The sequence below is a fragment of the Amblyomma maculatum genome, chromosome 5 (assembly GCF_055883805.1).
Source record: "Amblyomma maculatum isolate TAMU_Amacu chromosome 5, ASM5588380v1, whole genome shotgun sequence".
Classification (NCBI taxonomy): Eukaryota; Metazoa; Arthropoda; class Arachnida; order Ixodida; family Ixodidae; genus Amblyomma; species Amblyomma maculatum.
The window spans coordinates 108,283,956-108,299,295 of NC_139348.1; the positions used below are offsets into that span (position 1 = coordinate 108,283,956).

Here is a 15,340-nt window from a genome sequence, read left to right on the forward strand (position 1 = left end):
CGTGAGAACATCACAAAAAAAAAAAAGAGATTTAGTTAGACAAAGTTTGTATTGCGACTTCTGACTTTTATGTAGTAAGCCAAAACCGCGTCTTGCATCATCTTCCTTGTATTGTCTAGACGTCCTCGATACCTGATCTTTCCGTTAGAGAGTGAATACCGGCTGGTTGGTATATGTTGAAGAAGGAAACAAAGCAGCGCAAGACAAGGCGGGACAAGTGAAGGACAGAAACATTAAAGGCGACCTAGTGCAACCGCATCACTCCCGTTAATTTTCATTGTTTCTCCCTCCCTACGTATGCTCTTATCTGTTTTGTTCCATGTATTCATAGCTGTCATTTCGTTCGCATCTGCAAGAAAGCAGACATATACTCGAAACTGCTGAAGTTGGATGAGATTCTATGATTCCAACTGAATAAATATTGCATAAAATAAGTCTAGGACGATAAAAAATTACTGGTACTCTAGGTGCGTTTATTGTTTCAAGCTGTCGCAATGGCAAAATATAATCTGCAGATATTTGAGTAATTTTTATTTTCTGGCACCACTCACTTTCAAACACCGGACGAAAACAATAAATAAACACAATTTTTAAGCTCGTTTCCTTTATTTAGGTTCCCACACTAGTACAATTGTGTCTCACTTGCATATAAGTACACTTTTGACACGTTACTACATTTATTGGTAGTTCTACACACCCAATACCTGCAAAAATATGTCTCTTGTACGTGACACCTGAACCCCACGTGTATGCCTCCAGTACGGGTTACTGCAAACATAACAGAGATTTCAAGCGAGGATAGTTCGCTACCTTTGACTGCAAAACAAGTCGATTACAATCAAGCTAAAAATAAACCCGGGATGTTCAACTTTTTCTGTGCCCCTTTTTCTGAAAGCCTGTGAATCATAAAAAGAACTGAAGTGCTTTTTATTGCTCCATTTCTCTGATCTATAAAAAGAGACACGTTCATTTGTGACTAACACAGCCTGTAAGCCGGAGAGTCGGTATGTCTGCATGTGTGCATTACGATGCAAAAACTGGCTAAGAAAACACTTATAGGCATATTCCGATACTTGGATTTTTCCCCACTATATTGCAAATCCAAGCGCGCATTTCTCGGTTGAAAGACAAAATGCGCTTGATTGTAGCGATTCTGCCGGTATTTCGTCACAAGCTTACTTCCTATTCCGTCAGCACATCAGATCTCCGAAACCACTTGAGGTCGGCGACTTCACGCCGCATATAGAGCGGTGTAGTAAAAACTGCAATATTCCTTCATTTAGGCGAAAATTCTCTAAACTTTCCATAGCAAAGTTTCTAATATCAGTGAACATTTTTTTTAAGTATACAGCATTAGTTGAAGTGAGAAAATGCAGTTTTAGGTATAAAGGTAGTTTTCAAATGAGCGCTTCTTTCCAAAACGCATTCTTAGAACTGACACTTTTTTTTGGCATAACGGGAAATCGCAAGTGCACCTCATTTTTTCCTGTGACAATTTTCGAAACTAGCGGTATTTCCTCATTCTTCATTTCCAAGAAAATTATTCGATCAAATATACTCTGGATTAAAAACGGCGATATATTTTGTGCCTTCGATAAAAGCCAATTGTAAGCAAACTGCGGAAATGTTTTCACGGCTGAACCTTCATTTCGATAGTCTTACAGCAACGCACCACTTCTTGCGTAAGACTTCGCTCCGCCTAATCAATATGACCAGTATATAAAAGTCCGTTTGTAAACGTAACTGTAAAGGCTCGCCAGCGAGTCCTTTTTTCCTCTAGACTACCCAAGGCCTACATTGCTTGTTGCTGCCGTATTTAGTAGTGGATTTGCTGCTCCAGAATTAATACCACGACAACAAAAATCTTGTAACGTGCCTTGCAAACAAAGGTTTACAAAATAGGTGTAAACACTAATATGCTGTCTCTTAAAAAAAAAAACTGAAAGAGCCACATGCAGAAAAATGAAAAAAGATTGGACTTTCAATTCGTCTCTCGGTAGGGCCAATGGTTCAGAGCGCAGAACTGTAGATCAGTCTAACGAGCATTGTTTTAGCACCTTTAGCACCTTAAAGCCTTGGCTTTTACTCGCCGGCCGAGGCCATTAGTCACCTAGTTAGGTCAAACAGGTTCTCACATCGCCACGTGCCTGTTCGCTGCTGTCGCGCCTAATGCTATTGTACTAGAAATAATGATTTAACAGTGCATTTCTCTCAACTAGGCCGGAAACGCGAATAGCGCCATGGCCGAAGCAGCGCACACGTAAACAGAGATGCGCAATTCTAGCGCTGTAAGCGTAGGCAATGCGACAGCTGCCGCCGCGGCTGCTTCGGCAGTACGGGCTTGTAAAAAACATATTGAAAACGTCGTCTTCCACCCTTCTTGGCCCCGCCGGGGTGGTGCAGTGGTAAGACGCCCGACTACTGTGCCGGAGTTCCCGGGTTCGAACCCGACCGCGGCGGCTGCGTTTCGATGGAGGCGAAACGAAGAGGCGTCGTGTGCTGTGCGATGTCAGCGCACGTTAAAGATCCCCAGGTGGTCGAAATTACTCCGTAGCCCTCCACTACGGCTCCTCTTTCTCTCTTTCCACTTTCATTCCCACCCTCCTCCCTTCCCTTACGGCGCGGTTCGGGTGTCCACAAGCAAGTGTGACAGTTACTGCGCCTTTCCATTCCTGTGAACCAATTTAACCCTTCTTGCTCCGGCGAGAGTCTCTCAAGAGACCATATACGAACGTTGATTACACCCTCTATTAACGGGATCCTCTGTTCTGTTACTTGGCCTGCAGAGGGCTGGTAATAAAGAGCTGAGACGTGGCTCAAAAAGCGAAAGTTGTGGCATCGATGCGTCAGCCTGGGAAAGGCGACATGCAGAGCATTCCAATGACCGATGGGTTATAGCAGATTTAGTGCCCTGCACATACGTCCCTTCACCGAATATGTGGTGGCTTCGTGCACCCAATTTATATGGCGGATGGGTATAGGAGGTATTCACTGAGGTCGTACTAACAGATGGCGCGAGCATCGTTCCGTCTCGTCCGCCATGTCGGAGGTCGCCGGTGGCATCGGCGCGCGTCGGCTCGCGCAGTTTTAGGTTCGCAGTCAGGTGCCCGCCGTGTATTGGAAGTGATGTAAAGTTTTATCAAGCTAGTAATTACGTCCACATACACTTTTCTTTGTTGAGCCCTTTATGCGCATGGAGTCTGCAGCGATATTTTGATTCTCCGGGACATAACACGCTGTTCAGTGTTGCACCTAGGCATCACCCGTGCAACAGCTTGACAGCAAAAGTGGCCGGTTACCCATTTCGCGAAAAACGACTTGCAGCTCGTTAAACCCGTTGTTAGCTGCCTCTGAGGCAGAACACATCTTGAAAAGACAGCGAGCGCATTAAATTCCCCAATTCCAAAGCTGGCATGACAGCGAAACGTACACTTCTAGTTACAGTCGGCAAACTGCCGAAGCTTCCACAGGCGCTGTTCCAGCAGTAAAGCGAATCAGTGCAGTTGCTTAACTTGGGTGACAGAAGGTCGAGAAAAAAAGTGCTGTCACGCACTCGCAGGATAAACGCCACACCCAGAGAGCATGTTTTACACATTTAGTATCGGGTCGCCGGAGAAGGGGTAGGCAGCGAACGCGATGGTTAGATGGCATTCTCGAGGCGCTGCAGATGAAGTTATGTGATGTTAGGAAGATAATGAGAGACCGGAAAGTGTGGCGAGACATGGCCCATTGGGTCACGAAGAGTCGGACACGACTGAACTGAACTTAACGTAGCTCTGCTTAAGATGCACATAACCCATGGAACCTAGTTTCGCAACAACGCAATGTGCAGCGATAACGCTTAATAAAGTTGTAGCATGTCACTTGCAAGTTGGAGGAGGTGACAGCGTTAGCTAAGCGAACAGACACGTCGCAATGTGCTCATCTCTAAAAACGGCACGCCGGTCATCGACACCCTCACGCACGTGTTGCTCTTGGCCTCGCTTTCTTGGCAAAAATTAAAACACATTCATGGCTTAGTACGTTTTAATTACTTCACCTGTCGCAAAACTTAAAACCGCACTTCACATGTCAGGCACGGATGTCGGAGAATTCAACGCGAAGCAGTGGTCTTGCAGTACACGACACACCTCGACGAAGTTACCGCGGTCGTACGAGCCGGTGTTTTCACAAAGTCAAACATTTTGTCCAGGCAGTCATTTTTCTTGTTCAATGAAGTCCACGGGTGTATCCACTCGCTTTCATGGTTTTCGCTGGCGCACGCAGAAATTCTGTAAAGGCACGAAAGGCTTACCCACGGATCAGAACGTGTTGAATACTGCGGCTGGGTGTTGAATACTGCGGCGCCCACACACATGACGACGCGTATGGCGAATTCTGCGCTGGCCGCTAGCGCCCCTAGCGGATGACGTCACGTGCATACCTCCTATATTGTTGAAGTGAACGATGCAACCTGTGTGTACGTGAAGTTCACGATGTCGCAATGAGAACGCCGGAAGCGCTCCTGAGGAACCATTTCATGGGGTCGACTGCAGTCGTGCAAAGCAATAAACGACCTGCTAAAGTTGAGCAGATAGCCTTCGGACAGAAAAAAAAAAAAAAACTTTTTCGACCAAGTGCCGCTTCGCAAACATTAAAATGGTGGTTTTCTGCATTTCTTTATTTATCCAAGCGTTGGAATTATATGGTGTGTATTACAGCGTGAATATGAATGAATGAATGAATGAATGAATGAATGAATGAATGAATGAATGAATGAATGAATGAATGAATGAATGAATGAATGAATGAATGAATGAATGAATGAATGAATGAATGATCGACATAGCGAGGGGTGAGTTAGCTAGTTGTTAGTTAATTAGTTAGTTGTAAGTTATTTAGCTAGTTGATTAGTTAATTCGTCAGTCAGTCAGTCACTCATTCACTCGCTCACTAACTCACTGGCGCACTGACGCACGCACTCACTCACTCACTCACTCACTCACTCACTCACTCACTCACTAGTCCCTAAGTCGGCCAGTCGGTTAGTCGATCACTCAGTCTGTCAGTCAGTCAGTTAGCAAGACAGCGCGAATGTCCGTGTGCGTTCGTGAGCATCGGCATTTGCTGTTTGGAAGTGTCCACTCACTTTGAGTATCTTCTTCCTCAGCTGACTGAGTACCGAGTCCAGGTCATGGATCTGGGTTCCGTTTGCGCAAGCCGCTCGCAGGATGGTGCTGGCGGCCTCCTCCATGCGGCCAGTAGCCACAAGCCACCGAGGCGACTCAGGCAGGAACCTGGAGGGTGATCGCTATTAAATATATGGTGTCGGCAATTTATCATTTGTAATGACGGGAAAGCTCTTTGCATCATGGTTTAATTGACAATTGTCCGCGTTTTCTCGCTTTTGCGCACAGCTAAATTGTTCGTTTGGCTACATGGCTTACCAATTTTTGTGGCTTTGTATCGTTGCTGGCAAGCTATATCGATGACAACATTCATCCCTTAGTTGAAGGGTGTCACCATGCGACACCTTCCCACATAACAAAGCCTCTACCTACCTGCTTGTTCCAGTTTCAGTGGCACCGAAATTAGCGCTTGGTAATTTGATTTTAATCACTGTCCCAAAACTTTACCGCCTCTGACAACTGCATGCTTTGGTTACTCTACACCGTACTCTTGCACTCTGTGTATTGCTTATTCTGCACCTGGATTGCCCTGTCAGGAAATAGAGCAGGTGGGCTATAGTTGACTTGACACTATTCAATGCGCGGCAAAAAGCACCGTCTGATCAAATATATAAAATTCTCGATGGCAAACTATTCCCAAATTCGGGCCTCTCCTTCCCCCCCCCCCCCCCTTCCCCCATATACATCGTCCTGTTAAACATGCTTCACGTCACCGTGACCAAGGGCTGAGAAAACCGTGCTAACTAATACGCACCTAATTTTGTGTAGATTCTGCGATGCAACCGCACTTTGTGCAGCATTCAGGGTAGCACCATACCATCTCAATTCTTAGTTGGCATTCATCTTTTACTAATACTACAGGTTTGTTCGTGATAAAGATTCTAACCGATGATATAAGTAGCTCTGAATGTATACGCTTAATTACAGCTGTAGCTGGTGTCCCTGGAGGAGTGGGACATACGCCACGCTTCTCCTTTCCGAAACCAAGACTGCTAAAGGAAGTTAACACTTTATCAACCTCTGTGATTACAGTCCCTGTAAGCCAAACCGTCAGAATAAAGATTAGGCGGATGTTTTGTAAAGGTAATAGCGTCTTTAGCACAGCCGTTTCGTTCACTGATTGTTCTCATCGAGAGGATGACACAGGGTTTGGAAAAATGTTCAGCCTTCATTGCTGGTTTGCGTTTTGAGGAAATGAAGACGCACTATCTGCCTCACTTCCTTGTAGACACCTACACTTAAAAAAACGGCATGCAATTAGAGATACAATGTCGTTAACTTCTGAACTTCTGGCTAGAACACAGTCACTGCTTTAAAGCAACATTTCGTCCAGCACAGGCGCATATTGAAGCAATGCTATACAAATTGTGCGGTTGGGTCGGACGCAACGGCATTTTGCAAGCATGACCGTGTAATAAATAGAAGTGGATGACCCTGAACATATGTCATCGACTAGAATCCCTATTCCAAGCTAGCCTTCATTTGCACATTCAGATAGGTGATAACTAGGAAACGAAATGGAATGACGCCACCCTGAACGCTGCAGAACAAACGTTTGCGTAGCAACTGTGATAAGGAACATCAGGTGCGTTTTTTTTTTCCAACACGTTTTTGTCAATATATGATGTTACGTCAACAGCAATAAGGACGCCCTTTCAACGAAACCACCTGTATACGCTTCGCGGGAAACCATTTCACTCCATGTCGAATGGCGCTTACGCACCTGTCAAATGGTTTAAGCTCTATTAAATGGAACCTAAGTTTACGTAGTAACGTTTATAGCTCGTTCCGCCGAAAGGGAGCCGTTACCGCGATCTGTAATCGCGCCAATAGTCGCTAAAATATGAGAAAAGTACAAACGCTATCACGTCCAGAGCTTTAGTTGGGAAACTCCGCTTCAAACGTTACTATAGCTTTAATACGTGCTATGAAACGTCGTGCCAATTGGAAGAGGTCAATAGAAACGTTCTGCTATTGTTCCACCTTCATTACCTCTACAGGGGTTATGTCTAATAGTTTTTGCTGCTGCAACTCTACAATGTATTTTATTTTCTCCGTGGCTGTGCACTTATCAACAATCTGAAAGTTTCCAATTTAGACATAGTTTTCGCCCCGCCGCTGTCGTGCAGTGGGTTAAGGTGCCCGACTACTGTGCCGGAGTTCCCGGGATCAATACCGACCGACGGCGGCTGCGTCTGATGGAGGCGAAACAGAGAGGCGTCCGTGTGCTGTGCGATGTCAGTGCACGTAAAGATTCCCAAGTTGGTTTAAATTACTCTGCATCCCTGCACTACGGCATCTGCTTCTCTCTCCACGTTTGCTCTCACTTTCCTTCCTTCCCTTACAGCGAAGCTCAGGGGTGCACAAAACAAGTGTGACAGATACTGCGGGTGTCCTTTCCTGTGAAACAATTATTATTATTATTATTATTATTATTATTATTATTATTATTATTATTATTATTATTATTATTATTATTATTATTATTATTATTATTATTATTATTATTATTATTATTATTATTATTATTATTAGTATAGTTTCCTTTGTTGGCCGTGTAAGCCGCCACTATTAAATCTGCCGTTTTCGCAGCGAAAGCTACAGTTCTTCAAGCCGTCGGTATGGCACCATGGCACGAGAGCTGGGCCAGTTGGAGGTGGAAAGAAGAATAAGGAAAAGAAGGAGAAAAAGAATAAGATAGATAATCTGGTAGTTGGTAGAGGCGAACGACAACAACGAGATGCTAGGACAGAAGGTTCGTTCGAACGTTGTAAGGCGGCACATTAAATCCAGGTGTCCCCAGAGACATTTGCTGCAACATTCACAGCTTTTGCTCTATCACTAGGTTTATGCCATGCTTAAACTCCCACAATTTCATTGACACATGGGCTCTTTGGGAAGTTTCGCGGCCCTCATCATCACACCAACTCTTACACGGTGCCTAAGCATCTCCCCTAATTTCTCCCTGCTTCTTTGACTCCTTCTACATGAGCCGTGTTTTTCAAAAATGCTATGCAGGGCACGTAGTAATTAACTCACCAGGACCAGATCAGTATGCCTATAAAAGGAAGCGTGATGGCAACCTGGACGTGCCGCCAATTCTGAAGGACCCACACAATGCCCGGCAGGATGAGGAGGCTGATGGTGAAGCCCAAAGTGAAGGCTACTGCAGAGCTGGTGCGATGCTTCGGACCTGTCACCTCCACCACTGCAAAAACAGGGATTGTAGTTTAAAGCTGGAATGAAAAGAGGCGTTTACAAACGCGATAGCGTTTAACCGCGGTTGTCAGGAAAATTCAGTATCGGCGTTGTTGACGCCGGCGTTGTGAAAAAAAAAAAAAAAGAGATCACGAGCATGCTTTTCTGACGTGGTAGTTGGCAGGTGACATTGTTGGGCACTTATTGGTGGGCGTGTTGCATGACGTCAAGATACCGCGTGGCTTAGTCGAGTTGGCAGAAGGGGCAACTTTTGATAGCTCCTTTGAGGTGGGAGTCGAACCATGAGAGGTTTAGCGTCCTGAGTCGGACAAGCTACTCATTGGCCAGGCGGCCACGCGCAAAGTCACGTGGTCTTTCACGTAAAGGGTTAGCATATATTACGTATGATAATGAGTATTTGTGAAATATAGAGGCACAAAATAAGAGGTTAGTGATTAAGCCATTCGCAGAGTTGAAGTAGGCGAAAGTGCGTCCGAGAGCCATTGTCGCATCATACCCTTCAATATGGTGTTTGGGTGTGCCCCAAACAGATCTCAAGCTATGGCTACTTAGTGCTTTCGAGAATGATCCGGGTTGGAGAACGAAGTACATAATTCAGAAAAAAAACTGATGCACACAGCTCGGTATTAACTCCTACCTACAATCAACTCCGCTGAATATAGGAATCATGTAGCACATGATATGGAATTAATAATGAGGCAGCGCTAAACAATAACACAGGCAGGAAGAACGAACAAGAGCATCCTATGTGTTTTCGTGGCGCTGTACTTCATAACTGTCGGCAAACTGACCAGCCAAATCTTCAGCTTTAATGTTATCTTCGAAAGTTCGACTCTGGGTACATGCTATTAACCTGAGGGTAAAGGCTGTGGCAATAATTACTAATTTTTTTTTCTACCCCAAGCATTCACGAAGCGAGGACCCGGTGGATCGCATCTCTATTTTGTGTAGAGATATTCTTAGCATCATGGCCCCTAGCAAAACCTCGCGTGTTTGGATGGCGTTTGGACTTAAGTGGTACTGCTTAGCTACAGAGCACGGAATCGTATGTAATGCACAGAGCCCATATCTAAGACGGGGTGGGTGGGAAGGGGGGGGGGGGGGGGGGGTGCGAGATGACATCACGAAAGAACTTTAACATGTGTGATGTCACTGAACGTTTCAGAACACCTGCATACAAAATTTAATGCGCCCAGCACACAGCCTACTCTAATATCAACGCAATAACAAAGACAGAAGCATAAATCTCAGTTCATCATTCCCGAACCTCTCAAATTCTAAGCATAATTCAATTAATAGAAAGCAAGGGTTACTCAATGCTGCTTAATAAGCTGCCGTTCGTAAAGATATAATGAAGATATTTGTGATGCTTAATATCTTAATGAGTGGATTTCGCCTTTGACTCTTGAAAATGAAGTGTAAAGCGATATCTTTTATAGGGTCAGTATGGCACGAGGTACGTGCAAACAGACGGATGATACGAAAACGAAAAAGAAATGTAGCATATTTTTAGTGTAGATCAACTCAATATATCAGTGTTATCATAGGTATAATTCAAAACAAATTACGAAGAAAAAACACGGATGCCATCCCTTCACCAGTGCAGAGTAGCAGGCCAGATTTTAATCATTCTGGCCAAACTCTCTGTCTTTTCTTTCAATAAGTACATATATCTAACACATCTCTTGAAAGTGTTTGCTAGAGCAGCCCTCATTCAAAGAGGTGAAAGTTGAATTTGGAATTTAATCTATATAACGGGCAGTGTGGATGCTGGGGAATAATCCATTATTCTACCTATGGCATCAAGATTGCCAGATTCTTGTTCCTCTTTAGGTTATTCAGATACTAAATGCAGGAAAGTTGTATGAGACACATACAAAGGGAACCAACGTTTACCCATCACCAAAAATGAAAGCATAGCTTATGTTTTATATTTTGTTTGGTATTGAGGAACGTGAAACAATTACAGTCCGTAGAGTAGCGGGCGCGAAATCAGGATTTCAGTGATTCAGATCCTACCTATGGCATATTGAATTTTTTTCTTCTTTGCAATTGATTGTTTTCATGATTACATTGTTTCATATTATTCACCATCAAGAATTATCCTATGCTCTCCTTCCTTTCCTTCCTGTGAAAGCTCCTGGGCTTCATTTGTATGCACCCCAGATCGAGCCCTTAATTGCTCCTGCATTTGTTTGCTGAATATGGCACGAGGACAACCAGTTCGACCACGTGCCGTTTTCTTTTTTTTTTTTTGAGTATCGAGCAAGCTGCTCTTGAAACAACCGAGTGCTTCTGAAGGTCGAAGTGGTAATTTATGAGAAAACTTGTCACGTCGTCATTAATCGAGCATGAGGCAATGCCTGGGCTATGACAGCAGCGGGCTTCCCTAATTGCCGAATGATTTGCCGCCAAGTCATTGCTGAGCCTTTTGCAAGTGTGAGTATCTTACTACGCATCTTTAATCACCATCGCAATTATCCACATTACTTTCTAACGTGTCGCCGTGAAACGACCGAGCCGTCAGCTGTTTTGCGTACTGCGTACGTCCTACACCATAACCCGTTCCAACTGCTTAACATCAGTTGCAATTCCTGTGAGCAGTTTTGCTCTAACTCCCCGCGATCCTATCCAGCATCACTCTTGTAATTCCTCCTTTTCATTGCATGCAATACTGGCGTGTACAGATTAAATGTCGGTTGTCCGAGTTTTATTGGCTACACGCACAGCTTGGTTCTAAACCGTGCATTTCTTTTTTGAAGTTGACTTTTACTAGTTATTAGCATGATGAAGCAGGAAATTATCGGCCTGAAGCAAGAGCTCTACGCCGGAAAGCATTAAGAGATATCATAGCGCAAGCAGCTCCGAAATACGATCTTTCGGAATGTCATTGTAACGCCGAAAAATGGGGCCTTCGAAAAAACATGGCGTAGTAGCGACACTAAACGGTGAAGCTCAATTAGAATCGAAGCTCGTTAAAGTTGAGCTGCGGTGAAGTCTGCATCTCTACTAATGATAAAAAAGCGGAAAAAGGCGAAGGCTAACAAGGTACCTTGATGCCGTAGCAGACTGCGTCGTAATCTCAATCTTCCATCACAGTCTTTTTAGTGCTTCTTAATAATGAGTATGTATCGGTTATCCAAACATTGCAAATTACATAATTGCTGCAATCGGATTATATATCCCAGTCGAAAAAAACTACAGAACTGTGTCAAAAATACGACTAAATATCCTGTAGTTCAGTCGTAACCATCAAATTTTTCTGTAGTTCTGTAGTACTTTTCTTTAGTTCTGTAGTTTTTCCGTAGTATATTTCTGTTGTCTGTAGTTCTGTAGCACTTTTGTGTTGTAACTACAGAAATGTCTGATGTTAGTATAGAATGTTCTGTTGTCACAACAGGTTTCCCGTCAAAAACCGCACAGAAATTCTGTCGTAACATCAGACAATTTTCTGTAGTTTTTTTCCCAACTGGGATATGCTTGTAATGAGACGGCTAGAGCAAGGTGCAGTGATTACAGTTATAGTTATACTAAAAGGTTGAGCTCTGCTTACACAGGCAGAAGGCGGCAGTTTGGGTTATTGCCAGCGAGATGCCCAGAATGAAGCGGGCGCCCAGAAAGACACCGAACGATGGGGCCAGGGCAGCCACCAGGCCGGCGATGGTAGTCACAGCGCACGAACTGATCAGCAGTGGACGGCGGCCAATCCTGGAACGTCACGACAACCCACACAGTGTGATAAGACGCATGACCTCTCTAGGAGCGCATTCATGCTCAGAAACAGTGGAACTCGATCAGTTGTGGCAAAACTGTGCACTGTTGTGAGATACTGTTACGCACATGTTGATGAAGATAGAAATATTCTGATGCGTGGCAATGATACACTTTTAAAGCTTTTCTTTCTTTTTCAGCGAATAGGTAATTGTTGCGGAGAAAACTAATGGAATGTTGTTCTAAACATAAATCTGAGGCAGCTCTGGGATATTATTTGTAAGATAATTTTATCAAACTATTGATAGGAATGGCTTAACCTTCCGATGCTTTTGAAACTCTGCCTTCTCAGTCCTTGCCCTGCTCATGCTCCCATAAAGACCTATGGTGTGCGTTTTTTTTTTAAGACTTGTGAGGTAACTGGGGAATACTCAGACAATTTTATGGATGTATTGATAAGAGTGGCCCAGTTTGTTACGTGTAGGAAATATTTATTCTGAAACTTGTGCTGCGTTTTCAACAAATAAGACAGTATACTTAGAAAATAAATAGCGTCTTTTTGTTTTTGAATGAATAAAGAAAAAGTATATAAGCCTTTCGAGAAAGAAATCTGTAAAAATAGTGATAATTATTCTGAAATTACGCAATTTTAGCAGGTCTATATTCAACGACTCTTTCATCGAATATTTCTGGACATGACGTTTAATTTCGTTCAATTTTTACTCATTTTGGTCCAAAGCGTGCTCAAAGCGCAAACGACGTGGTGTCTGAATTCGGCCTCACATCTAGAGAAACGAAATACTTTCGATTATTTCCTGCTATTAGAATCCTTGCATAGATTATTCTTTTTTTTTTTTTTTTCAGGGCAATCCTTCTCGGCATTGAATGATTCCGCCATGGTGTCGACTTTCATGCTAATGGCGCTCTGCCAACTTTTCATACAAAAACTTCATCTCGTCGAAAACTCTTTACTAGGCAGTATAATAAAATGTGATCAAATGACCCTGACCGAGCTAAGCAAGATTTCGGCTTCTTTAAAATAAACGCAGTGAGCACGTGGCCAGAATTGTGTACTGCGTATTCGGAGCATTGTATGGTTCAATGATTTATTCCCCGGTTATTCAGCTATTCGGTAAGGCCTTCGCAGGAAATGTGTCTTTCTTTTTCAGGAAAAAAGCCAAGGATGATAGGACTGGTACCGTAACTATACACACAGAGAAGCGGTCGTTGAACTTTAGTCCTCATCGCTCCACATAATGAGCGGAAGGGGCACAGACATTACTTTTCATGTTCGTTGCACGAGAAAATTTATATAATCTGACTTCCCCGATAAAAGAACTGCCAAAATCTGTCTTCAGCAGAACTGATTTTGTTTATTAGCCTTGCCCCCACATTTGCGCTGAGGGTTTCCGCTAGATTTTTATTGCCCTCGTGTCTGAGCATAAATTATGTTGCCTGAGCAGCGACTACATCCTGCAAACGTTTCACGTACATACAATGCGTTCAAACAATTCAAGCCACTGAAACATTTTTTTCTGCTTTTACCTTTTTATGCTGGACTTCGGTGCGAATATATTTGTATCGGTGTTGCAAAGAGTCGATAGCAAATACCCCTGAACCATTATACTCAAACCGCATAAAAACACCTCGTGGCATAAGACACGTACCAGGAACCCAAAGCGAAACACTGTGATGTCATTCCCACGTCTGTATTCGGGTTTTTAGAAACTTCCGGTTTTTAGAAACTTCCAGCTTTTCAAGCACCACTTCTGAGGCCGTTAAGTCGTAACACCGAGATAATAGGAATTCAAAAGAAAAATATGAAGAAACGTTCAGTTATTACGGGCCGGTGTACCCATTTTCGAAGGTATGTTCTTCAAAACACTTTCTTCCCAAAACTACTAAGGTCTAATATAAAAAAAATATAGTGAGAAGAAGCCTTTACATAACCTTTATTGAACAATATCTAGTGACTTGTAGTCTGTTGTTTAACGATTTAATTAAAGAGTCACGAAGGAGGCATGAAAAACCTCTCTGGATTGCAAGAACGGTAAAGTTGCCGAGCTTTATGAAAGACGCACTCCAAAAACATCACACTGTAACATCGTGAGCAGAGAGATTGACGCTATGCGTCATGTCGGGGGCTTCTGCGCTAGGGGCTTTCGTAAACGGGATGATATCTGTGCGGCATATAGTGCACGGCATTGACGGGAACTCTTATATTGTGAGCTTGCGTGTGCCACGCGTATACTCTCTCCATTCCTTTCAAACAATATCGCGCAAGACCAAAAGATACACCAAGTGCCATCTACACGCGTAAGTTTCGCCCACAATTATTTGACAAATTTTGAGAAAGAGTTTTTGAAACTGTTTTTCATGCATTGCAAACCGTCGACGCGTTACAAACAAATAAATGTTTCCACATGTCTTTGTTCTGGAGCCTTCTAGTTTTTTCGGTATTTATTTTTTAGGCATCTCACGGTTATTTATGCAAACCTTACTCGTTGCAAGCGCGGGTCAATTTGCTAGCTAAACGAAGCTTAGGCCATTCCAACAAAATGTTCATAAACGTGTCTTACAATCTGCCACTGATACCTCACAATCATCGTCAAGAACGTACTCCCTTGACTTCCTATAGCAGTTCGAACTACCCGCTGCAAGCGTCGGAAAACTTTAACAGCAAATTTTCGGTATGCGTGAGGTTAGGCCATTATAGCCAACAGGCTCATAATCATATCTCAAAAAATCCCAGAGCTGCCTCATAGTTAAACGTTCTGTCCCAAAAAGCCGGGCTTATATCCTAATAAATTACATCCGAGAATCCTTCGCCTAGTCCTGTTTGAGCAAAAGTATTCCCAAGTGATTGTTTCATTACCCTGAAAGCAAGTTCGTATTTTCGATAACGCATTAATCTTGAAAGCGTTCCATATGAAAATGTGTTGTTATAGGCTACCTGAGTTAAATTACGCGTTTACAGAAGAAACGTCTAGTGATTTCCCGTTTCAGTCTCCTGAACCACGAACCTATCCAAATCTCCCTAGCAGCGGCCTGCTATCCACCACCCGATCAACCAGAAAAGACTAATAGCATGAGTGGTGGGTGAAGAGGACGTCCGAACGCTTGTGGACTGCTAGAAACCCTCCAGAAGAAAAGAGTGCTATTTTTTGATAAATAAGGTTTGTTAATATATTTCCTTCACGGAGAGTTTGTCCACCCTCGTTCCCTCTCTTCATTGTGAATTC

At 43.4% G+C, this 15,340-nt stretch overlaps 1 protein-coding gene across 1 annotated transcript in view; it reads right to left on the minus strand.

The window, feature by feature from the left end:
* The window catches only part of LOC146189187 (solute carrier family 22 member 3-like), a 40,470-nt gene that overhangs the window by 14,516 nt on the left and 10,614 nt on the right, over positions 1-15,340 (minus strand). The window contains exons 3-5 of the mRNA XM_084604074.1: positions 11,941-12,095; positions 8,208-8,376; positions 5,129-5,276 (exon numbers count right to left, since the gene is read on the minus strand). Coding sequence (XP_084460200.1) covers positions 5,129-5,276; positions 8,208-8,376; positions 11,941-12,095 — 472 coding nt within the window. The remainder of the gene's footprint in view (positions 1-5,128; positions 5,277-8,207; positions 8,377-11,940; positions 12,096-15,340) is intronic.